Source organism: Terrapene carolina, unplaced genomic scaffold, assembly GCF_002925995.2.
Source record: "Terrapene carolina triunguis isolate 2854851 unplaced genomic scaffold, T_m_triunguis-2.0 Scaffold238, whole genome shotgun sequence".
NCBI classification, from domain to species: Eukaryota; Metazoa; Chordata; order Testudines; family Emydidae; genus Terrapene; species Terrapene triunguis.
Window position 1 is genome coordinate 1,583,465 of NW_020664589.1, and position 25,033 is coordinate 1,608,497.

Consider the following 25,033-nt stretch of genomic DNA (forward strand, 5'->3'; position numbering starts at 1 on the left):
CAGGGTTTGGAGGCTGCCCGGCAAACCGTGAAGCCGGTAGCGCTCGGGCTTTGGGCAGCCCCCCTTGCCTCCGGACCCTGCACCGCCGGAGCAGAGCAGCTGGAGCCCGGGAGGGGAAGCGCCCAGCCGAGGGCGCAGGGTCTGGAGGCTGCCCGAAGCCGGAGCGCTCGGGCAGCTCGGCTCTTAAACAGAGCCGAAGAGTCAGGGGAGGAGCAGAGCAGCCGGAGCCCGGGAGGGGAAGTGCCCGGCCGGTATTTTTCCCGAACATGTTCGGCTTTTTGGCAATTCACCCCGGACGGGGGTTTGATTACCAAAAAGCCGGACATGTCCGGGAAAAACCGGACGTATGGTAACCCTAAACTCGGCCCCTCTGACTAAATGCACAAGACAGCCAGCTGCAGAAGGAACGTTTAAACTGCTACCATAGCAGCTGGGGGGAAAATATGCCTGCATTAATACTTACTATGGCGGCATTTTCCAGACTGCCAGGCAAATGTATGCTTAGGCGAAGCGTGTGGCTTTCTTTTCAGGTCACCAAAGGGTTAACCACCTGCCTTTGGAGAGTGCCCGTCCTTTAGTTTTGCTTTGCCACGGGAACTAGAAAGATCCCTTCTCCTTAAGGAATTGCGTCACCTAGTCTTTCTTGAGATGCCCTACAGGGGTCTGGTTTTCAGACAATGCTCCACACCCGGCCACTGCAACTCAGGCCCCTTTAAGGCACTCAGGCAGGGCACCCAGATCACTAGTCCCTTTTGACAATCTTGGCCGGAAGGTTCCACAATGGAACGTGTCCTGTGAGCGGTGACAGGAGAACCTCAAACCACGTGGAGGTTCAGGCTGGATACACTCTGGAAGCATGGAGCCTTCTCCAAATGAGCTGGGCCTCTGGGTTCTGCAAAGGCAGGTACGAAACCTCCCGGGAACTGGCTCTCTCACCAGATAGCTGCAGGAGACGCAGCGAGATCAACGCTTTCTCCTTCCTATTTGAGCCCCATACAGCATAGCAGGGAGTGGGCTAGAAATACCAAAGAAGTTATCCAGACTAAGGCGACGCAAATTTGACTTGTCAATTCCAGCCTACTCATAATCTTGGGTTCAATGTTCATTGAAATCCGTGGCCACCTCAGGCCTCTCCGAGGTGTCACTAAGCACATCACAACGTCTCTCAGATCTTCATGGCGACAGCGGGGGAAGGACTCGGATCTCCCTGCTCCAAAAAGCACACGGCCCTGCCAGCTGAGCTGAAGGAGAATCTCCAGCAGCACGATGGGATCGGAGACAAACCCGAGCAGTGTGGACTCCACCCAGTAGGAGGCAGTGGGGCGCAGACACACACTGTCCACTTCCTTACAGGATGCAGGACACCTACTGATGTCAGCTCAGCTTTCGGGGGTGGCCCTGTTATCCCTAATACACAGCACAAGCTGCTGCCCTTTAGCTAGGCAAATACATAATCACCCTCAGGGAAATAAACACCAGGGTCCAGATCCTTAGCCAGTGTAGACTGGTGTCGCCCCCCTGCAGTCAAAAGGATGATGCTGATTTACGCCAGCTGAGGATCCAGCCGCGTCAAATTAAAACAACAAGGAGAAAGGTTTGGGAATTCACACTAGGTTTGCCAACCCCACTGAAATAGTTTGCAAGGTTCTGGAAACCTCAGACTCCCCCAGGGTCTTCTCGCCCCACGCTGGGCAAAGGTCTGGCTCCAATCGGGGTCTAACCGGACGCAGGTTTGTGAGAGAGCAGAGGGGGCAGGTTTCTTACTCTGTCATTCCCCTCCCTCCTCTTGTGAGTGACACGAGCGTTAACACTTTACCTGCCAGGCTGAAATGAGGCAGCCAGGCAGTGAGCAGAGGGACAGCGAGGCGAACCAGATCACAGTTTGCCTCAAGAGAGGCCAGTTCTCCTGGCTCTATCCCCCTAGCTAAGGAAGGCACCTGCATTGAACTAAAAGCTTTCAGTCCAGCTCACAGCTCCAACCAACCACTCGGCTAGCGAGGGTGATGGGAACTCCCTGACCCTTTCCCACCAATCTGCTCTTGCTACAGCCCATCCCCGGGGCAGCGATCACAGAGGCTGCCCTGACTGTGCTGTATAGCCCGGGACTCACTGTGCGGGATCCTCCCCCTGGTTACGCACTCCTAGAACAGCTGCCTCCAAAGACCACTTTGTCCCTGGTTTGCCCAGCAGGATCCGATCTGGCCCCACTCTGCTTCCCAGTCCCAGACACTGCAAAGCCTTTGACCGAGGGGCTAGTATCCACCTGCTAGAATAAGCCTCCGACCTGGCCTCGCTGTGGTGACGGTGAAATGAGTTGGATGGTCTCTGCCTTGACCCAGGGGGCGGCCTGCGTACGGGGTGCAGCCCCCACGCTGAGGCCACACAAATCGGAGCGATACGCACATGGTGGAGAAGGGCAGGATTGGCGCTGTCATATCGAGTGTTTCTCCGCTTCCTCCCTCCGGCTAGCTGGCTCCAGTGACACCCCCGTATTGGTGAGGCGGCCTCCTGTGGCTTTGAGATCTCTCATCTCCATGAGGGAAGGGGAGCTGCCTCTGGATTCACTCCCATGGGAGAGATCTATTGTACCGAGCTTCCCTGCCTGCCCGTCCCAAGGCCTGGTCCCTCTCAGCACGTCTGAGCCCAAGGAAACAAGTGAGCGGCCTTTCTAAAGCAACATGCACTGGAACCATTCCATCAGCCAGGTATAAACCAGTCCTAGAGCAGGGTGGAGACTGGAGATAAGGGATCTCGCCTGGGGTGGGCACTTTAAGACGCGGAGTGCTCGGATCTCCCCAGGAGCTTTAAAAACGTCCCTAGTCCTCCATGCACAGAAACCAGCGCAGTTTCCTCCCGGCCCCACCCCTGCCACACTCGCGTCGGAGAGAGACAGCGTCCTAGCAACGCTCTCAGAAATGTTTGCTGACATTATGCAAGGAGAGGGCACAGAATGGGCAGAACACCCCACCCTCCCAGACCTCCCCTGCTCAGAGCAAGCAGATAAACAAGCCCCCCCCCCGCCATGATCGGGGGCCGCTTGGCTCGCTGGGAGCTAATGACGCTCCAGGGAAATCTAATGACAGTGCTGGATACAAAGCTCTTTCCCAAGAGGACAGCTCCAGGGATTGCAGAGTTGACACCACTGACAGAGAGCCCAGGGTGTGACTTAGTGTCACATATTCACGTCATAATGCTCCATTGGGAGATCAATTCAGGGCTCTTACAGCCTAGGACCGCAGCAGCCCGGCTCAGAAATGGAGCTGCAACTGAGGAGGCTGGTCACCACAATGGAGAAATGCTGCAAAGATTCGTGCACAGCCAAAGGTGCAGAGGGGCTGTTGGTCTCACCCCAGCAGCCCATCCCTGCAGCAGATGCTGGTACCCCAAAGGGCCAGGGAAAGCGGCTGCTGTTGCTGACACAGCCCTGCCCCCGAAGCCGAGTTCACACTCACTCTCGTTCCACGCGGGAGCCCAGAAGGCCGTGGTGAGCCCGAACTGGGGAAGGCGATGTGGTGGTGGAGCTGGGTGGGCGTCTAGTTTTGCTGGGATGGTGATCAGAAGTGCTGGCCCTGCTGTGCCGCTCTGCCTCGGAGTCCGTGTGAGCTGGGGACATAAGGAGACAGTGCCAGACGTTAAATGGCCGAGACCTTTGGGTGCCTCCGTTTATTTCACCGGCGACCTGGACCTGACCCAGACACTTTCCCTCCCCGCTAAGGTGGCTCTGGGTGGGAGAGGATTCAGTCTCCATGGTCCAGTCAGTCCTTGACCTCTCTGCCAACACATGCACTGTGGACCTCTGCTCACTGGAATGAGACCTTCCCAAACTCATTCCCCCCAGGTCACCCAATAGCCAGGTTAGTCACTATCCGCTTGAGTGGCATTCGAACCAGCACCCAGGAAGTGAAAGGCTCCATTTCCCATGCCCAGTCTCCAGAGACACCCACTGTCAAAGGAACAGGACTGAGCGAGTCAACCGACTGGGTGAGGGAGGCTCCCCGGTACATTACCGGTTTCCCTCCGAACCATGCGCCTGAGGAAAAAGGGGCCACAGGCTGGATTTGTCTCAGGCCATAAACCAAAGGGAGGATTTAAGATTCTGGGAGCCCTGAAATCTAGTCTGCCTGTGAGCAAACTTCAAGCCAAATCACAGAACCTGTGTCCAAAGGCTGTGGGTATGAGGGGGCGAGAGATCTCTGGGTGATGGGAATTGAGGGTGAGGAGAGGTCACTAGCTGGTACAGCCTTAATTTGGGGGACCAATACAGCTCTCCCAAGCGACGTGGAAGTGGATACTCTCTGTGGGCTTTTCTTATGTCTCTCTCCCTGGCTGTCTGAGCCCCATCATCCCCCCTTAAAGCACCATTTCCCAAGCAGGCACACGGGAATGACTAGCACTGGTCCAAATCTTTTAGATCAAAAATGAAAATTTGGGTGGAAAAAAGTTTCATTTTGGGCCATGTTTTCCCAGTTTTCTATTGAAACACCAAATCCCCCCAAATTTTGGTTTTCAAAACATGATTTTTTTAAACTAAAAATAATTTTTGAAAACCACGAGATAGGTAGCGGGGGAAAAAATGGAAAATGTTCTAAAAAAAATTGATATTTTTTGTTTGTATCAGCGGCAGCTCCTCTCACTGTAGGAAGACGGGAGGAGAACTCTGCCCCCTACAGGAAACAATGTGTGTCTCATGCTGGAGGTGCCCAGACACCCAGGTGATGGGCACTTTCTACTCACTGATGTCTGCGTCTGGTCCCACCTCGCTGGTGATGCTGTTTGTCCACTGGGGAGGGGAGCTGGTTGGGGAGGGGCTGCCCCGGGGCAGGCTGTGTCTCCGGGCACTGCCTCTGGGGGGCGCCTGGCTGGCGGAGGTGTACATGCCCAGCAGTTCCTTTTCCAACGGCAGGGAGGCTGCCTCTTTCCGCAGGGAAGTGTGAAGGGCAGCAGGGCTGGATGTGGGGCCAGATCTTCCCAGCATGCCAGGGGTCCTGGGAACAAGGCAAACACACAGGCCTCACTGAGGGACTCTATCACCAACCCGGCTGCTACTGCGCTTCACCCATCTGGCTGGTTTCCTCTCGTCTCTTCCTTCGTAAGTCTTTCCTGGCACCCCTGTCCCAGCCACTGCTCAGCCCACGTATTCTGTAACTACCCTCCCCCTGTTCACTAATCATCCCCTTTGCCATTCCATGTGCTCGAGACCCCCTCGCCCCATTCACCCTAGTCCCCAATTCACTGCTCACCCCATTCACGCCACTTCCTCATGCGCCTCTCCCCCAGTCTGATCATCTGCTCTAGTCCCTCCCCTTTTCTCTCACCCCCATTCACCAATCACCAACCCCCACTGGGCCCCATATACTTAGCCTCCTCCCCATCCATAGGCTCCATCACATCACACATTCCTTCAGCCCTGGACCCTTTTTATCAGCCCCCCCAGGGCAGGAGAGGGGACGAGGGCAGGTCATAGGAGCTGGAGCGGGGAGAAGAGAGACAAGGGTCCATACGCAGTGCGAGAGGGGCGATGCTCCGGGGTGCGCGTCAGCGGGGACACCCTGCTGGCCTCTGACCCCACAAACCCACTGTCCGTCTCTGGAGACACGATGCGTTGATCCTGCAACAAAGGGAAACTTGATCCAGTTCAGATCAACACAAGGGATGCTGGCCAGGTGACCAGGCCGAGCTGGTCTGTAGCTGGAAGGGAGACCACCAAGTACAAGCATACTGGTGGATGGTGCTGGTCAATCAGTAGGTGGTGTTCCTCCCTCGTAATCAGCACTGAATAAATGCCTCAGCATGGTGTTAGGGGGTGCTACGTTGCTGGAGCCATTGTCTTTTATGGGAGAAAGAAGACTGAAGTTCTGAAGCACATGGTCATTAAACTAAACCCCATGGTCCATTCTGCAGGAATCAGGGTGTTACCTCCACAGGCAACGGGCCATATTCCACGTTGGAGAATTGCATTCTGCCCTGGCAAACTCTCCTGCAGCTTCAAACATGGAAATGATCCTTCCCTTCCTTTCTAAGAACCTGCTGGGTGGTGTTCCAGTGTGCTGTTAAACAGCTGCGGTGGACCACACACCAGAGATGGCTGCATTTCAGCAGCTGAGAAGGCAATTTCTGTATACATAGGGCCTTATTTTCAGAAATAGCTTCTGGATCTGTGCCCCAAATTTAGTGACCCTGAGTAGATGGGAGCCCTGCCCTCCATTTCACCCTTCTGGACGCTTACCTCGGACCGGGAGGATTTTGCCTGACGGAAAGGCTTCTGCGGAAGGTGCTCAGAAATGGCGCTGCCCACCATGCTGCTCTGGCGGGACAGTGTCTCCTGCTGCTCCCCGAAGGACGGCTTGGGGATTGCATCCTGGGGCCTGGCTTTAATAGCCATGTTCCGAGGGAGGGACTCCTCGCCCTGGACAGAGGACAAGCGACTGCTCTTCCTGACCAGCTGCCGGCGTTCCCCTGGCTGCAGGGCGTGCGACCTCCTCTCCGGGGGCTGCCTGTTAGGGTGAGAAAGCACCACCAGTCAGAACCCTCCATCAAGATGGGGCAGTGCCCCCTTGTCATAACTCTGCTGCCATCTGGTCTCCCAGTCCCTGCAGCACCACCAGGTCCAGGGGCACAGCCGCCCGCCATCTCACAGTTCCTGCCAGCAGCGGCTCAGGGAGTTTTTGGGGAGCACTGAACCTACACGGCACAATAGGCCTGCACCTGCTCCCACTGGAACCAGTGGTGATACCCCCATTGTTGCTGTCAACATCGTTCAATGGGAGCAGAGTCAGGCCCACCAGGTGCCCAGCTAGTCAGGTGTCTGCTTCCATGCCCAAGGCTGCACCGCGAGAGCTGGGTGGAGAAAGGTCCGGCCGGTTCCCAGAGGATTTCCAGAGTCGAAATCTGGGTCAGTTCCGAATCGAAATGAAAATCAGAGTGCTCCACAAAAGGATGGGAGACCACTACCCCTGGGGGCTGTTCCTGGGAGCCCCGATTCCAGGGTGCTCTGACTGGAGGGCTGCCCCCAGAGACTTGGAAGCCCTAGGGGCCAGGCGGGCGCGCTGGCAGGAAACCAGGCAGGATTCCATTTCTCACACACACACACACACACACACACACACACCCCCCTCTCGACAGACTGGGCTGTTGGAACTTTGTTGGCATCGCAACCGTCTCTGCGAAACATTTTGATTTCCAGCAACCAGCGAAGTCAGACAAAAAGGTGTTTCCTAGGAACCTCTCTGACCAGCTCTATGCAGCACTCTGCTGAGAGTCTGGCCCTGGTGAGGAAAAGCACCGTACATCACAGGCCCCAGGGCCCACACGTGTGTATTGCAACGATGTGGGGAGTCAGCAACCAGATGGGTGGATTTATACCTTAGCTTGTGAGCTTTATTCAGGGCAGGGACGGCATCTTCCTGTACATATGTACAGCTCCTGGCACAGTTTGGGCTTTTACTGTGGTCTCTGAGTGCCTTACAGACATGATACAAGTAAACAGCCAAAGCCTCAGTTTCTTGGTTCTCTCCTAGTCAGTAGAATGTGTTCAAGTTTGCATGCTCAGTTTTCTTCCCCCCTTCCCACCCCCATTTCTTCCTCCTCTTGGCCTCGCCCTCCTTCTCCTCATTATTTACTCTGCAATGGGCTCGCCCCCGGGGGACAGAGTCCTCTTTGCTTCTGCAGCCAGCTTGCCCTCCAAAGCGGGGTAAGAAATAGCTGAAGGCTCCTTTGTTCTGCTTGTGACTTGGAGAGATAGAGAAAGAATGCGTCTTTGTGTGCCTGGTTTATTACATTTTACCCGAGTAAAGCGAAAGTGGGACTCACTTCTTATTTAGGCCACCCCCAGACACCCAGACAAAATACCCTGGTAAATGTAACACAGCAGAACAGCATGTAGTGGGGTTAGACTGAGTCCATACTGGCCAATACACCATCCTAACACTGCCCTGCTGCTACCCTCAGTTTCTGCAACATTGAAGATTTCATTTAAAAAAAAAAAAATGAAGGGGAAAAATTTCCAAAAGTGACCACTGATTTTGGGAGCCGAACTGGAGAGCATCCAGAGGCAATTCAGATTGTGAGCTCTTTGGGGAAGAGAGCATCTTTCTGTTCGGTCTCTGTACAGCCTAGCACAATGGCGTCCCTCTTCCATGACTGGGCTCAGAGGCACTACCACAATACAATACAATACAATCAGTAAGCAAGTCCATTTGAGCACCTAAAATGCAAGCATTTTGCAGAGGGTTTAACAAAACTCCTGACTCTCCAATCCTACGGAGTCAGTTTGTGGGATGGATGATTCATGGGGATAAATTTTCGACATTACTTTTTCCCTTTTTATGCTTAAAGATCTTGCATGCTGTGAAGGCTATTTGTTTCAAATCTCTCTCTCTCTCCCCATGAAATACTGAGGAACAACAAAGGGCTGATTTGCAGAGATCTCAGGAGAAGCACTAGATGAAATGACAGGGAATTACAGGTTCCAGTCCCACACTGGGCCCTAGGTAATTGAGACACACAGAAGCAGTGGCCACCTTTGAAAATCTGGACCTGTCTAGCCATCATGGCTGCAAAGAAAACTTTTCAAATGCAACGTAATGCTGTGCAGCCTTCCTGAGAAACAACAGTCCTGGACAGCCGTGAACTACCCCATTCCCCTGTGGGTGTTACCTCTGAATCCTAACAATGGCAAGGCAAACACCAGTAATATAAACTATTTCACAGCTGATCAGTTTAGCAGAAACATAAAGCCCTGCACTTTAGCCTTTGGGTTTCCAACACGACAGGGCATTTAGACAAAGAAATGAAAATACAACAGTTTTTAATAGACATTTATTTTTTAAATAACGAAAAAGCTTTGTAACAATTTCCCCTCCCTTCTAACAGAGCTGAAATTTTGGGCTTACAGTCAGTTGGCGCTGTCCCTTTAAATTAGTCTCTTGTCACTTCCCCTCTCCCCCCAATTAGTGCAGGATATTCACAGGACATGCATTTTGTGCTCCTGAATTACTTACGGCTGAGTGGTCACATGGGTCCTCTCTTCCTTTAATGACAGCATCCCGTGAGGGCTCTCAGCCATCCCAGCATCTTCTGCAGCAGGGCCATCCACTTCCTGTGGGGAGCCGTTCTCTTCCAGACCCAGCTGTTCCATGCTCAGAGATTCAGGCAAGGACTTGAAGCTATTGTAGCTGGTGGTATGAAAGAGATTGAGTGTTTCTCCAGCCAGCCAGAGGTCCCCTTCCTAGTGGCAGCAATACCATGTTCCAGCACCCAGACCCAGTTAAAACACCAGGGGCACCTTAGGATGATGCACCAGCTCACGTTTGATCTGGATTGACTGGCAGCAGCCAGTTTCGCAGGACAGGTTAGCAGCCGGATGCGTAAGTAAACAGGGCACTGGCAGCACTATCAGAGCAAGGGATAGTGTGGGGAAAAGCTCCTCCCTCACTGCTCTGCCAAAGCACCTCAATCCTACCTGGCAGAGGCGCTAATGATTTCGGCACCAAGCTCCCACACACAGCTTTAGCAATGCAGATGTGGCTGCCCCTGCCAGGCTGGTATCATGTGCTGGTTATTCCAGGGGACAAGATTGAAGCTGCTAAACTCACGACACGTGTGTCCATGGCCGGGTTGGACACAGGCCTCCAGAGATGGGAACCAATTGCCCTTTGTGCCACGAGAAGTCGATGCTTGAACTCTCGGCCGGAACGAGATCAGTTTCCCCTTCCCAGTTACGAACACAGCGATGAGGCCAAATGCACCTTTCCTGCCTGGGGTGGGCAGGGAAGCTATTCTCAATGCAGAGATCGATGCTGTGTTTTCAGAGCCCCTGACCTGCAGGCCCCTTTGTGACTGCCTCAGAGAGCTGACATCGGCAAAGAACTGAAGTCGAAACACATCCCCCTCGGGCACAAAACGTCTGTACTGCATGATCACTGCACGCCAGGCACTTGTGTTGCACGAGTGCTGGCTGTGAGCACGTAACGTGGAGCGTGCGTGTCCATTTCAACACGTCAGCATGCAAGGGGCTGGCTGGGTTAGCAGGGGCAACACTTACTGGTCCAGCAGGTTACCGAAGAACTTCTCCACTTGAAGCTGCTTGTGCCGAAGGGGCTCGGGAAGCTCTTCTCTCTCCTCCTCCGTCTCGCCACTCGCAGAACTCACCTCTGCGTCCACTTGCACTTGGGCGCGGGCATGCTTTGGAACAGGGGCCTGGGGGCAGAAAGGGGTAAGGTCAGCCCCCCAACCAGAACACCTCTGCCAGCAGGGGGCGCTGCAGGGAATGGTACCATATGCTGGCTGCAAAGGACCTCAGCAATTTTCTAGTTCAAGCCACAAATGGGAAGAATCTTGAAAGAAGCCAGGGCTTCTACACCATGTCGGGGCAGCTCAGCACTACGCCAGCTCCAGCCTCTTCCAGCAGGAGGCGCTGTAGGGAAGTGAGTGGGAGCTCAGGCGTTGTGTGTGGATGGGGGATGGGGAGAGCTCACTGCTACTCCAGTTCTGGCCTGACCCCGTAGGAGTCGCTGAGGGAACTAGGCAGCAGCAGTGGCTGCGGGCAGGGCATCCCCGCTACTCCAGACCCAGGCGTTTTCAATAGTGTCTTGGGAGTGAAAAGTGTCACCTTGCCTGGGAAACCTCAGGCCACAGAAACCGAGAGCAGCACAGCATTTACCTCAGGGTAGGGAGTGCGAAGGGCCGGGATCGGGGCTTGAACTGATGGCCTTGGGGAGGAGAGTGGCGGCTCTGAGACCAGGGTTGGCAAACAGCTGGGAGGCAAGGCTGGCTCAGAGCAGCTCCTCGGGGAGGGCAGGCTCTGCAGCGCTCGGTCAATCCCATCCTTCAGCTCCTCCAAGCGCATTCCCAGGCGGAATATCTCCCCTTCCACCGCTCTGAAACACACCATGCCAGCAACAGAGGGGTGAGGGCCTTTAAAACCATGCCCAGGTGGAAAGAAACAGCCCACAGCTTAGAAAGGAAGGATGGCCCAGTGGATAAGGCACCGGCATAGGACCCAGGCGCTCTGAGTTCAGGTCCCTGCTTTGCTACAGGCTGCTTGGGTGACTCCTTGTGGGCCCCCTCCCCATCTGGTAACAATCCTTCCTTTGTTTGGCCTGTCTGTTTGGATTGCAAGCTCATGGCAGGGACGGTCTCTGGGTGCGTGTACAGCGCCTAGCACACTGGGCTTCTGCTCTGAGACGGGGCACTGGCAATAGAAATAAAACATAACGACTGCCCCACACTAGAATGCTCTGGGCCAGGTTCTGAACCAGGTAAACCGGCAGCGGGGGAACTGCCAGACCAAAGGGCACTAACAGTGGCAGGTGCTTCAGCCTTAGGCTGGCTTCTCCCCCTTCCGTGTTTTTACCCTATCTAATATACCTACAGGTGCTGTTATTGCCCATGTCAGTGGACATCAGGACTAACTTCACTGGTGTGGGAGGGGTTACCCTGGATTTACACTGTTGTGGCTGAGATCAGATCTGGTCCACTCCCGCCAGCTCTTAGAGCTCATCTGTCACGCAGGGTACACGTGCGGCTCCAGGTCATTGTCTGCAGCGTCAGAGCGTCCTTTTAAACATGTGAATAATGAGCCAGGAGAAATCAGCCGACAGAGCTGGCTAGTACGGGATTGGAACGCAGCAGGCAGTAATTCACTGCTTAGGATTCACAGGCCTCATCCCTTCATTAACGTCCATAAGTACCAATCAGGAAACACAGGTAGATTAGAATAAAACGGCATAATCGCAACAGGACAGGCCAGTGTCACAAACGTGGCTGCATTAATCACGCTGATGGACTGGACTGCGGCTCATCTGCACAGGAGTGAAGCATTCGTTCACGCCCCTTTGCGGCTGGCTGCTCAAATAAACCCAGCTTTCAAACTCCAATCCCAGAGCCCCTCTCTGTCCAACCTACATTTTCTTTCTTGGGCTCTAACCCCCTCATGGCAGTGTCTGAGCACCTCATTTATCCTCATGCCCCAGGGGCGGTCTTGTTGTCTGCATTTTACAGACGGGAACAGAGACACTAAGCAATTTGCCCAAGGTCACAGGGTACCTGTAGCCCAGAATTGAACTCCTGGTCTCCAGAGTCCCAAGCTGGCACTCTAACCACTGAGCCATGCTTCCCCTTGATATAAATCATCATTTGAAGAGGACACTGTTTAAGGAACAAAGGCGGATGAAAAAAAAAAAAGCTACCTGTCTGGATCGAAGTCCCCAAGGGGCCCCGCTGCGCCTGGGCGCTGTTGCTGCAGACGGTTCTCTTCCCGGGCCTGCAGATACGCTCGCTCCAGAGCATCCTGCGCGTCCTTCAGCCTCGCAAATCCCTACGGAGGGGGCAGCACATCAAAATGCGTGAGTCTGAGCTTTCGGCCCCCCCACGCTATGGAATCCTTATGCCAGATGACACGCCCAGGACGGAGTCTGGCTAGGCCGCGAGGGTGGGATTTTGAACTCCAGCCAGGCTGAACTGGGCCTGTGAATCCTGAGTTTAACAAAGCCAGGACCACACACACATGCAGCCATCACGAGTCCTCAGAGGAGATAAACCTGGGACCTTCAGAACCAGAAGCATGAGCCTCTGTCAATTGAGCTAGAGAGTTACTCCATTAGCTATGCTTAAGTAGAAGGCTCTTATCCCCTTTGGGGCCAGCCATAAGAGGAAACAGGATCACACACACCAAATCAACGTATTACAGTGGTGCTAGGAACTATATAGATATGCCCAGCACTGGCACCCCTGGCACAAGAGGACTAAGTAAGTACAGCATTGCTTAACAACCTCCTCCCTGCTCCGCTGCCCTGTTTGCCTCCCGACCAGGGCCGGCTCCAGGCACCAGCGAAGGAAGCAGGTGCTTGGGGCGGCCAATGGAAAGGGCCGGCACGTCCAGGTCTTCTGGGTCCCTCAGTCCCTCTCTTCCTCTTTGAGCTGCCGCCAAAGTGCCGCCAAAGAGGAAGAGAGGGAACGGAAGACCCACCGCCGAATTGCCGTGGAAGAATGAAGCGGCGTGGTTGAGCTGAAGTACTGCCGATCGGCTTGATCTTTTTTTTCGCTTCGCCACTTGGGGCGGCAAAAAAGCTGGAGCCGGCCCTGCTCCCGACGCTCAGTGAAGAGCTCTTACGCTGAAGCTGGGGCCCGGCCGTGAAACTCCACGGCTGTGACTGTGCCCAGCTGCGGCAGTGTCACAACGTTGGCATCACAGCAGCAGGTTGCCACCTCGCCCTGGCGTGACGCTGCACAGCATCGGGAGGCAACAGTACCGTGCCACGGCACTGAACAGCCTCAGGCCTGGTGACACTGCTTTACTGGGGACACGCGGGGTCTTCTGCATAGAATCACCGGACTGGAAGGGACCTCGAGAGGTCATCTAGTCCAGTCCCCTGCACTCCTGGCAGGACTAAGTATTGTGCGCTTCAGCCCCTCTGGAGTTCTCAGTGACCGTATGGGCCACATGCACGTGCCTGGCACTAGACACAGCTGCCACTCCACATAGATCTCCTGGAAATTCCTGGGATCTCAGAAAAGGGGCGAATAAGAGAAGCAGAAAGTAAAGCTGGGGGTACCGAGAGCTGGTCCTGCGGGGTCAGTCTTCCCATTTGGATCAGTCCCTCGAAGGATTCCACCTGGATAGGAGGAATAAGGCATTAACTAATGTCCCATGGAGCTGACCTACAGGAAGGGAATTCTAATGGTTGCAGCATTACAATGGAGCTTAACCTCCTAGACCTGCCCCTCCTCTTCCTCATGGTTCCTTTCTTGTCCCCCATCCCTTGCTGGATTCTCCCCCAGAACTGACAAATTCAGTGCCCCCATTCCCCAAATGCAAGTGGGTTTCGTTCCACACACTGCAGTTGGCTCGCTCTGGACCCCACTTGCCTGCATCTCAAATTTCCTCGCCTGACCCGCCAGAGTCTGCGTCAGGGGATCCTCCGGAAATGGTCTCTCCATAGAGGTGCAGGCGTCAACCCCGGTGAGTGTGGAATGAGCCGGAAAGGATGGAGCCTGGTTACCTGGTGCTGACGATGGCCCTGGAAGAGAAGACAAATGTAAGAAGATCCCAGCTGTGTCATCTCCAAGACTAAGGGACCACCTCCATCCTGAGCACCACGGCAGGGACAAGCCACAGTCTCCAGACCTGACTCCAGAGCAGTGAGATCAAATACGTTCAGCTCACTCTCAGCAGCTCCCGATGAGTCAGAGAGCCCAGGTGAGAAGCATCTGGGCTTCAGTCTCTGGTGCACGTGTCAATTGGCAGATGGAACTCCTTGTGAATGAGCATCTGCCTTGCGCCGGGATGAAAAGTCAGCCCGGCTCGGCTCTCTTTGCTTCTCCCACTGCTGCTGAGAAGATGGTGGGGGATATTTAGAGCTGGTACAAATGGTGCCAACTCCATTGAGGTCACTGGCATCGTGGCCGCTTGCGCCAGTGATGAATTTGGACCCGGGCCAACATTGGACCACATCCTTCCCATACAGCGACACGTGGGGACTGCACATGGGCAGCACGGATGCAACTGCAGCAACTGGGCAGGTGATGACAAGATGCTGCATGAGAGGGGTCCCAGCAACGGGTGGGCGGCACAGGCACGGGGTAGGGAGGGGGCAAGGTGAATGGATCCTGCACACCAGAACGAGCAGCGTCTGCAAGAGCACAGCACCCCTACCACCATGGTGGAGTCCTGGGAGCTGGAGCATAGGCTAGCGATGATGGACAGTATCTCCAGCTGCTGGTAGGTGGCGTGCATCCAGATTCCTCCGTTGGCATTTGGTCTGGAGCTGTCCCCATCCGTGCTGCCCCAGTTGTGAACAGCTGGAGAACAGCAGGCGTAAGGGAGCTGCTTATTGCCAGGGCAGGAGGGAAGGGGGCAGCAGAACGAGAGGAAAAGCAACTGCACTAACAGACTCTCCAGTGCCTCAAACCCACCTTCGTCCAGACCTGCTGGCAGGGCTGGAGCGGGGGTGGTGCTGAACTCTGCTGTCTGGATCTGTGGGATGCTGAAAGCCATGACCTTGGAGCCATGGGCCATGGTCCCCATGTGAACGCTGTGGCTCGGCTTCGGCGGGTCGGCGTACAAGCTCACCTGAGGGGCGGGGAGAAAACAGAGCAGAGAATTCAGGTCACTCCTGACACTGACCCTCAGCACCCAGAGGATCAGGCTGATCCACCGGGACAGCTTGTGGGAAGCACCAGCTCTTTGTGTTGCTTTAGTCTGGGGGATATTCTTACATGCTGGGCCTTGGGGTAATGCTCTGCACTGCCGTAAAGGAGCTCCCGCTCCCATTCCCTGCTCTGATCTCCCACTGCCCAAGCAGGGAGAGGCTGAGAGCACCATGCACAGAGAGGGCTCGGCTCGGGGCGTGTCTAGCAGCACCAGCGGTGGGATTCTGTCAAAGGAAGAGCCAGCTCCACCACTAACCAACTGCTCATCCTGCCTCTCACATTGCTAGTGGGCTTTCTGAGGGACAGCAGGAGTCTCACCCAGCCTTCCTGAGCCAGGAGAGCAGAGACTAGTAAACACCAGCTCAGTCTGGCCCTACCACCCCTTACGTTGCCCTAGCAGACCCCGATCTCCACCCCAAGGAACAACAACAGCAGCGTATTCCCAGAACATCAGTGCAGGGCTAATGACTGCGGTGGGTGCATCAGGGTGGATGGGATGGACGGGGACAAGAGTGTAATCTAGCACTCAGAAGATGTGTATCTACATGTACGCTCAAATCCACGCGTAGCCCACATGCACAAAACTGCATGCGCACACACTCAAACACATGCACACACATATCCACCTTGACACGTTATCAAGATTTTGGGCACATGAAGTGCTGAAAGCAGAAATCTCGCCCTGAACTATTTTCCAGCCAAACTCTTTCTTTGGCTCCCTTGTTAGCCCGGAAGGAGCAACAAGGATACCCGTACTAGTTGGCACCAGGATACCCGTGTTGGCTGGCAGCGCCTCTTTTAAGTTGCACTTCACGTCCTCGCAATAAAATGCAATCCATTCAGAAACAGTATCGTAGCCTCAGCACCAAGGCACTTGTCTCTGCCTTCTTCCTCCTGGGCCCCTTTCCCAGCTCTCATCCCTCCTCTGCTGGCAGAGGACTTGGCTGGATTTCAGTAATCCCCACCATCTGCTCACTCCCGCGCCGTGAAGCATGGCTCAGAACTCATCTCCACCTGCCCCGCGTTAACCAAGATCTGGGAGGAGTTCCCTCCAAAGCTCTTCCTTTCATTCCATTTTTGGTAGCAAATTCTCCCCCGCCCAAACTCCCAGGAACCCAGGTGGAGACAGAGGGCAGAGCTTGTGCCCATCTGTGCTCTTCTGGACTGCTTCTTGCCTTATTGTTACCCCCCATCCACATGCCCTCTATAAGAATGGCCATAAAGCGTCAGATCAAAGGTCCATCTAGCCCAGTATCCTGTCTTCCGACAGTGGCCAATGCCAGGTGCCCCAGAGGGAATGAACAGAACCAGGTAATCATCAAGTGATTCATCCCCTGTCACCCATTTCCAGCTTCTGGCAAACAGAGGCTAGGGACACCATCCCTACCCATCCTGGCTAATAGCCATTGATGGACCTATCCTCCATGAACTTATCTAGTTCTTTCTTGAACCCTGTTATAGTCTTGGCTTTCACAACATCCTCTGGCACAGTGCGTTGTGTGAAAAAATACTTCCTTTTGTTTTAAACCTGCTGTGTATTAATTTCATTTGGTGACCTCTAGTTCTTGTGTTATGAGAAGGAGTAAATAACACTTCCTTATTTACTTTCTCCATACCAGTCATGATTTTATAGCTATCCTTCAGTCATCTGGTACAGAAGCTGATGTAAATGATAGGTTACAAACCACAGTTAGCAGTTCTGCAATTTCACATTTGAGTTCTGGTGACTTCCCCAGATTTGTCACCTAAAAAGAAGGGCTCAGGTTTGGGAAGCTCCCTCACATCCTCAGCCGTGAAGACTGATTCATTTAGTTTCTCCGCAATGGCCTTATCATCCTGGAGCGCTCCTTTAGCATCTCGATTGTCCAGTGGCCCCACTGGTTGTTTAGCAGGCTTCTTGTTTCTGATGTACTTAAAAAAATTTTTGCTATTACTTTTTGAGTCTTTGGCTAACTGTTCTTGAAATTCTTTTTTGGCCTTCCTAATTATATTTTTTACACTTCATTTGCCAGAGTTTATGCTCCTTCCCATTTTCCTCTATAGGATTTAACTTCCACTTTTTAAAGGATGCCTTTTTGCCTCTCACTGCTTCTTGTACACGGTTTACATTGTTGGCACTTTTTTGTTTCTCTTACTACGTTTTTTACTTTGGGGTATATTTACGTTGAGCTTCTATTCTGGGGTCTTTAAAAAGTTTCCATGCAGCTTGCAGGGATTTCACTTTTGGCGTTGTACCCTTTAATTTTTGTTTAATTAACTTCCTCAGTTTTGTGTACGGTAGTTCCCCTCTCTGAAATTAAATGCCTCTGTGGTGGGCTGCTGTGATGTTTTCCCCACCACAGGCATGTTAAATTTAATTATATTATGGTCACTATTACCAAGCGGTTCAGCTATATTCACCTCTTGGACCAGATCCTGTGCTCCACTTAGGACTAAATCAAGAATTGCCTCTCCCCTTGTGGGTTCCAAGACTAGCTGCTGAAAGAAGCAGTCATTTAAGGTGTCAAGAAACTTTATCTCTTGCATCCCGTCCTGGAGGTGACATGTACCCAGTCAATAATGGGGATAATTGATTATTGAGTTTTTTATTTTAATAGCCTCTGGAATCTCCCGGAGCATTTCACAGTCACTATCACCATCCTGGTCAGGCGGTCGGTAGTATCTCTCTGCTGCTATATTCTTATTATTCAGGTATGTAATTACTATCCATAGTGATTCTATGGTACAGCTGTATTGGCCAACGACCATGGCAGTGCTGTTGTGAGCAGCTTGCTCGGAACTCGTCGGGTTTCTGCTTCCATTAGCAGCCACCCAGGAGCCTGCCCCACAGAGCAGAAATCGACGCATTTCTCTCCATACCGAGATGGTGGCTAAAATGCAGTTTGCCGGTCAAAACTGCTCCAAAGAGTTCTCCAACTGGCTAGTGCGACAAGAGTTTCAGCAGGAGATGTTTCATTCCCAGCCAGACAGCCTTGTTGCTGGAGAGGTGCATGCTGGGAGCTGGAGCTAGAGCTGGGCAAAATGTTTGCAGCAAATAGTACATTTGCTGAACAATGCATTTTGGGGGGTATTAAAACTATTCGCAAATTCAGGTCAAATTTGACTAATAGTTTCAACCAAAAATAAAAATAAAAAATGAAGAATTCCGAAATGTTTGTGAAACGAATCGTTCCCACATGTAGTTTTGAATCAAGAATGAAAAGTTTTGTTCAACCCGAATTCATTTTTTTTCTTTTGGTTTTTCATTTCAGCGAGAAAAACTGAAGGAAAAAAAAATCAGTTTTGATTAGAAACCAACCAAATTCTTTTTCTGTATTTTTCAGTTTAGCCCCCAAACAAAAGAATCAGTTGTTTGCCCAGCCCTCTCCTCTTTATATGTTTTAGCCAAGGAGTGTTGCCTGGAACCAGCCACGTGAGACAGCAGTCACTCAACACGCATGTCACACACGAAGGACGACGCACAGCACCAAACCTAACTACTGAGGGGAATAAGAGAGTATACAGGGCATGGAACTACATGGAAAAGGAATGTATCCTACCCCAGGAACTCATGCAAATACATACCTGCATGTGAATCCTCATACAATTACCCATTCACAAAAACATGCACATGTGGCCCTCGACAGGTCTTTCTGGCCTTGAGAATCATTCATTCAGGAGGCAGGAATAGAACCATGTGATATAGGTGACCCCCCCCCCCACAGCACAGGCAGTGGATTACAAACAGCAAATGGTTTGCAGCAATAGTAGCGTTAGGCAGTTTGCGAGCCACCCATCGGCTCAGCTCATCCCTCAGATAGAGCGTGCAGCTGTACAACCAACGTGTTTGGGGATAATGCACAAACCCAGAGGGGAGGTGAATGTGCTGAATGGATTTGTCCTTGCGAACAGCCTGCCCAGCTCTGTTCCATGTCAGTTCGGTGCCAGCCAGTTTTATGCCAGAATGCAGCAAGAGACTGGCTCTTGGGAATGGAAACGGAAAGAATTTGTGACTTGTACAGCCAGAAAACATATTTACCGGATTTATTTATAACAGAGACTGGGGGACTTGCACGCACCTAGCAAGAGACGTTGCCTGGCTCAGAGATTGCACAATCTAAAGAGACGAGACAGACAAAAGGTGGGAGATTATTATCTGCACTTTACTATAGGAAATGGAGGCACGGAGAGATTGAAAGTGACCTGCCCCCAGTCACGTGGTGAGCCAGCGTCAGAGCAGGAATTGAACCCACAGCTCAGTGCCTTACCCACAAGACCATCCTTCCGCCCCAGTCTGCCTCTAATTTCAACAGCTGACTTCTATTCTAATTTGGGACTGACTGGAAGGATTGTTTAGTTTTAAGGCGCGCCAGCATGAGACCCGTGGACAGTCACGGTGTTGGGAGTAGAGGGAAGGCCCCTGTCCCAAAGCCAGCAGGACAGCCCCGATTCGCAGCCTGCAAGACAATTAGAGTCTCGAGTTCACTTGGGCACCTGCTTCACACAGCACCACAAGGTGATGGAGGGAGGAAGCGCGGGCCAGTGGTTACGACACGAGCAGAGATGCGGGAGAACTAGGTTCAAGTCCCTCCTCTCTTACTGACTCTCCTGTATGACCTTGGGCGAGTCACTTAGCCTCTCTGTGCCTCAGTCCCCCATCTGTACAATGGGTATAACAGCCCTGCCCTACCGGGGTGTTGTGAGGATAAATACATTAAAGATTGTGAGGGGCATACTACAGTGAAGGGGGGCATGTAAGTACCTAAGATAGATGATGCCAGTGCACCATCGACACCACATCAGTGTCGAGATAACAGAGTGTGATAATCCGGGACACACAACATTGTGCCATCGCTTGGACACAAACCCTGCAGGGCCCCCCCACTCTGAGCAACATTGTGGTGTGATGACTGCATCCTGTAATGCACAGTCCAGCGTCCCCACCCACAAATGCATGATGGCTGCTCTAGGCGATCCATTAGATGAAGAGGGAGCCTTCATGCTCTGGTGATCAAAGATAAGAACTTGAAACAGAAAGAAAACAGAAAGAAAAGAAAAGTGCTCTGGAGATTAGAGAGATGCACATTTGATTTGCGGGAAAAGACCCGGGAGGGAGCAGACGACCAAGATACTTGGTGACCTGCCTGCAAATGCTACAGCACTCCCACCATATAGCCTAAAGCTGCCAGCAATTGGAAGTTCCAGCCATCCTTACAGACTTTCCGCCACCGGAAGCAGAGGGGGGGGGGGGGGCGTGGGCCTGGGAACGTGCATGTTTTTATATATAAATACACACACTAGCTAATCGCTTGCAATGATTCAAAAAGCAGCGGCTGGTGCCAGCAAGACCTTTTGGGCTAATAAAATAGTCACTGACTACGATAAGTCACAGGCTTAAGAGCCTAATTCTTTCTTATTTAAAGACACACTGCAGTGCTTCTCCAGAAGGGGTCCAGAGGAAACGCATAGCAGTCCCTGTTCTCTGTTAGTTTCGGCCAGACCTTCAGTCTTAAGCAGGCTTCCGTGTTTGCATCCACGATCAGGGCCTTAGAGCTGTTCAGGCATTTATATTACACTCCTCACTGGTGGAGCTGAGACCCCTAGCTATCTACCTGACCTAAACTGCCGGCCCAGAACACTACCCCGCTCTACACACCCCAATTATTTTCATCTGCAATTTGTGCGCCCAACAAATGGAGGCCAGCGTTCGTCAATCTGCCTCTTTCTGTCTTACTTCTCCTAACCAGCAAGCCCTTTCCCTAAGGGGACTAAGGACTGGCTTCCCCAGAGGGATGGGCTGGCGGTACTGATCCTATGTAGAATTCTGACAAATAAGCGATGCTCTCGGCTGGTGATTAGTTCTGGTCTATACTAAAGCTAATGCTACTTTCCCTATATTGAGGGTTAGTCTTTACTAATGGTTAGAAAAAGGAATTGGGAGTCAGGACTCCTGGGTTCTTTCCCAGCTCTGACTTGGCTGGGTAACTTTGGGCAAGTCACTTGACGCCTGATTTTCAGAAGCGCGGAGGACCTGCAACTCCAATGGACAGCTGGAGGGGTGGGGTGTTCAGCTGTTCCGAAAATCAGGTCCTTAACGTTCTCAGTGTCTCCGTTCCTGTGTGTGTAGAGCGGGGAGAGCCCCTACCTCAAGAGGGGAGGTTTAATGTCTAATGTGCTTTGAGGTCCTCACAGGGCAGGTGCTGAAACAGTGCAAAGCATTATTCCAGGCCATGTCACCTCGAGCAGAGTGGAGCTGCTCCTTCATGTTTGTAGCACAGCTGGAGCCTGCACTTCGGTCCCCCCAGCCCCTGAGTTCACCAATAAACCTTCCCCGTGTGATGCAGAGGAGAGTGTATTGCTGAACAACCGGAAAGCCTGGAGAATAGCGCTGGGTGCTGCACTGTCGCTTTAAGAGCTGGATGGATTCTTTGGGAAAAAGAGGTTCCACCCCATATCTACAGGCTGCCAAACCCATTATCCTAGGGGGACCCCCAGGCTGGGCTCCAGATGGGGCGGGGATCAGCCCTCACCCACACCTGTCTGCCTGCAGGGCCATGGTGCTGAAAGAGGCCCCCTGTCTCCCCAGCCAGCCGGGACCTGGGAGCGGGTACACAGCGATCCTGCGGCTGGGATGCTGTAGTGCAGAGTGACAGCGCCCCCCTGAGCCCAGGGAGCTCCTGGCACGTGAGATGTTACACTGAGACGTGTCAACCCCTGTCGCGTCGCACGGCAGTGCCAGAGGGAGATGTGCCGTGCCAGCCAAGATGACAGCTCCAAACCCTGCAGGGGAGCACGGGCCTTCACCAGGCCTGGGGGGGGCCTTGCAGACAGGGGACCAGACACCGAGCAGGAAGAGGGAGGGACGTGCTCTGCTTAGGGATGGTCCCCTGCTCTCACTTCCAAACCCTGGTCACTAATAGACCCTTCACCCCACAGAGGCCCCCACTCCCAGAGGGTGTCTCTCCATCACCCCAAGCCTAGCTAGACCCTTGCCCTTCTACCCCCAGGCCTCATTCCCAGACAACGACCTGTCCATGCCCCACCTCCCTGCACATGGCTGGGCTCCCCATCCAAGCTGCATTCCCAGACGGACTGCCCCCAGCCAGACACAGACTTTGTTCACAGACAGCGCCTCCTCCACGCTGAGCCCCAGTCACTCCTCTCACCGGGGCCTCCCCCCAAAGCCCTGCTCACAGACCGACCCTCCTCAGCCAGCCCCGCCACATCCCAGACAGACCGTCCCCACTCTGAGCGCGTCCGCACAGCCTCCCCCTGCTCTGGGATGATCACAGCAGGCGGACTGCTGCCAGCTCTCTCAGCCGCGGCTTTTCTCCGGGGCGTCCAGCCCTCAGCTCCAGCTGGGGAGCGTGGTTGGGAGCTTGCCCCGGGAAGCAGCTGGCATAACCCCCTTCCGGCTCCTACGTAGTATGTGGAGGCATGGTCAGGTGGCTCTGCATGCTGCCCTGTCCGCAGGCACCGCCCCCACAGCTCCCATTGGCCAGGAAGGGCGCCTGCAAACGGGGCAGCACGCAGAGCCACCTGGCCGCGCCTCCGCATAGGAGCCAGAGGGGGGGACATGCTTCTGGGAGCTGCTTGAGGTAAGCGCCGCCCGGAGCCTGCACCCCTGAGCCCCTCCCGTGCCCTAATCCCCTGCCCCAGCCCTGATCCCCTTCATGCCCTCTGAACCCCTTGATCCCAGCCTCGAGCCCCCTCTTGTACGCCACACCCTTCATCCCTGGCCCAACCTCAGAGCCCGCATCCCCAGCCAGAGTCCTCACCCCCCCGTGCCCCAACAGCCTGCCCCATCCCTGATCCCCCTCCCGCCCTCTGAACCCCTCAGTCCCAGCCCGGAGCACCCTCCTACACCCCAAACCCCTCATCCCCAGCCCCATAGAGCCCGCACTCCCAGCCGGAGCCCTCACCACCACCTCCCTGCACCCCAACCCCCTGCCCCAGCCCGAACTCCTCATCTCTGGCTCCACCCCGGAGCCCGCACCCCCAGCCGGAGCCCTGACCCCCTCCTGCACCCCTACCCCCAATTTCGTGAGCATTCAAGGCCTGCCGTACAATTTCCACACCCCGATGTGGCCCTCGGGCCAAAACGTTTGCCCACCCCGTGCTATGGTGATGGGGGCCAGAGAAGTACTTTAGACAGAGCGAACGAGCCGGGCTGCACCTGCAGCAGACCATTTGCCTAATGGATGGCAGGAAAGAGTGTGTATTCCTCATTGGTTCCAGCTACATACGAAACAAAGAAACAACTGCAGGGGGCAGCTCCCCCCCCCCGTCTTAGTGCATCTGCACACAGCACGTGCCTTGCAGCTGCGGTTTCACCCAGGCCCAGCACCACCAGGTGCAGGGTACCACAGAACCAGCCCTGCCATCTCTGCGAAGGTTCCCGACAGCAAACTCCTGGGCCAGAATATTGATGGCAAGTGAACCTACCAGAGGCAGGCACGCAAGAGCCACTTCAGAACGCACATGAACGGTCATGGGGGGGGGGGGGGGTTTGCAACACGCACCCAGCTTCAGCGGCGTCTCTTTTCTTGCCGGACACGGGGAGCGGGGCTTGGCCTCGAACAGGAAGGGAAGGAGGAGGGGACTGTAGCGGGGTGGTTACCCCGCTCCTGCCCTGAAGGGCTTAAAACAGCCCTGGGAGAGGGCTGTGGCAGGGGAAAGCAGCCCTCGCTGCAGCCAGTGCAAACAGGGCCCGGCTGGCCCTTATAAGAGAGCAGGGGGCAGGAAGGAAACAGACACACTCTCTCTAGCCTTTTGAGAGAGAAGGACCTGGCTGCCCGGGAGCTGAGGAGGGTACCTAGGGTGGAGCAGTGCTGGGGAAGGGCAGAGGGAGCTGGGGAGCTCCAGCCTAGCAAAGCCCCAGGCTGCAGGCCGAGTTAAGGGCCCACGAAGGTACTGAGGCTGCAGAGGGGCAGCCCAGAGATAGGCAGAGGCAGCTGGTCCAACCCCCCTTGCCGGCGATGAGGGGTTTATAGACTGCCGTCTGCCCCAGTGAGTGGGGGCTAGATGGTGACTGGCAGTAGCCACTGAGGCAAGGTGGGGATAGGAGGGTTGGGGGGATTCCCCTGAGAGGGGAGACCCAGAGACAGAGGGAGTACTGCGGTGGGCAGAACCCCTGGGCAAAGGGCACCGGGGTCCGGAAGGGACACGGGGGGCCAGCGGCAGGCGAGACCTCAGCCAGCAGAGGGCGCTCCGGAGCGGGGAAAGAGCTAATTCCCTGGACAACCAGCAGGAGGCGCCGCGCCGGTGAGTCGTCGCCCCGCCACAGGGAGACAGCGAGAAGCTTCGCAACGTGACATTGCGCCAGATTTCGACTTCCCTTCCCCCAGCGCTGCGCTCGCTAAACCGCAGCTCGGCAGCTCCCCAGAAAGAGGAAGGAAGCAAGAGGCAGCGTGCGAGGACGCTGCGAATTCAAAGCTTGGGCCGTTGGAAGGGGAGTAGAGATGGAGCCTTTTGCTGGGAGCCAGGCTCCTACTGAGCAACTAACCCTCCACGTGCGCAGGTGCTGTCAGACTCACCAAACCTGGGATGGAAATCAGACTGCTGCCCTCGCTGGGGTGTGCGTATGAATCCATACTGCTCAGATTGATATTAACCCTGGAGACAGACAGTCCCCCTCATGAGCAGACAGGCTGAGGGGGCAGATTCTGAACCTTAGAGACAATCCAAGTTTCAACCAGGGACAAGCCACTCTGGCAATTTGGCAGGAGCCCGATCCTCAGAACTGCACCTGAGTTGCATAAACCGGAACAGCTCGCGGCCACCCTCTCTGGTTTTGGGAAGGCTTAAGATCCCCACATGCAGCACCCCTGCTTGCTCCTCAAGCTCCCGCATCGACAAGGGAAAACCTGGCCGAATGAAATGGGAACCAACCACGACACTCGCC

General features: G+C 54.2%; 1 protein-coding gene across 1 annotated transcript in view; it reads right to left on the reverse strand.

The window, feature by feature from the left end:
* Positions 1-25,033, reverse strand: part of AKNA (AT-hook transcription factor) — a 47,743-nt gene that overhangs the window by 15,747 nt on the left and 6,963 nt on the right. The window contains exons 4-14 of the mRNA XM_026657355.2: positions 14,914-15,070; positions 14,654-14,799; positions 13,554-13,613; positions 12,189-12,316; positions 10,661-10,877; positions 10,043-10,197; positions 9,000-9,173; positions 6,227-6,494; positions 5,502-5,608; positions 4,735-4,985; positions 3,453-3,603 (exon numbers count right to left, since the gene is read on the reverse strand). Coding sequence (XP_026513140.1) covers positions 3,453-3,603; positions 4,735-4,985; positions 5,502-5,608; positions 6,227-6,494; positions 9,000-9,173; positions 10,043-10,197; positions 10,661-10,877; positions 12,189-12,316; positions 13,554-13,613; positions 14,654-14,799; positions 14,914-15,070 — 1,814 coding nt within the window. The remainder of the gene's footprint in view (positions 1-3,452; positions 3,604-4,734; positions 4,986-5,501; positions 5,609-6,226; positions 6,495-8,999; positions 9,174-10,042; positions 10,198-10,660; positions 10,878-12,188; positions 12,317-13,553; positions 13,614-14,653; positions 14,800-14,913; positions 15,071-25,033) is intronic.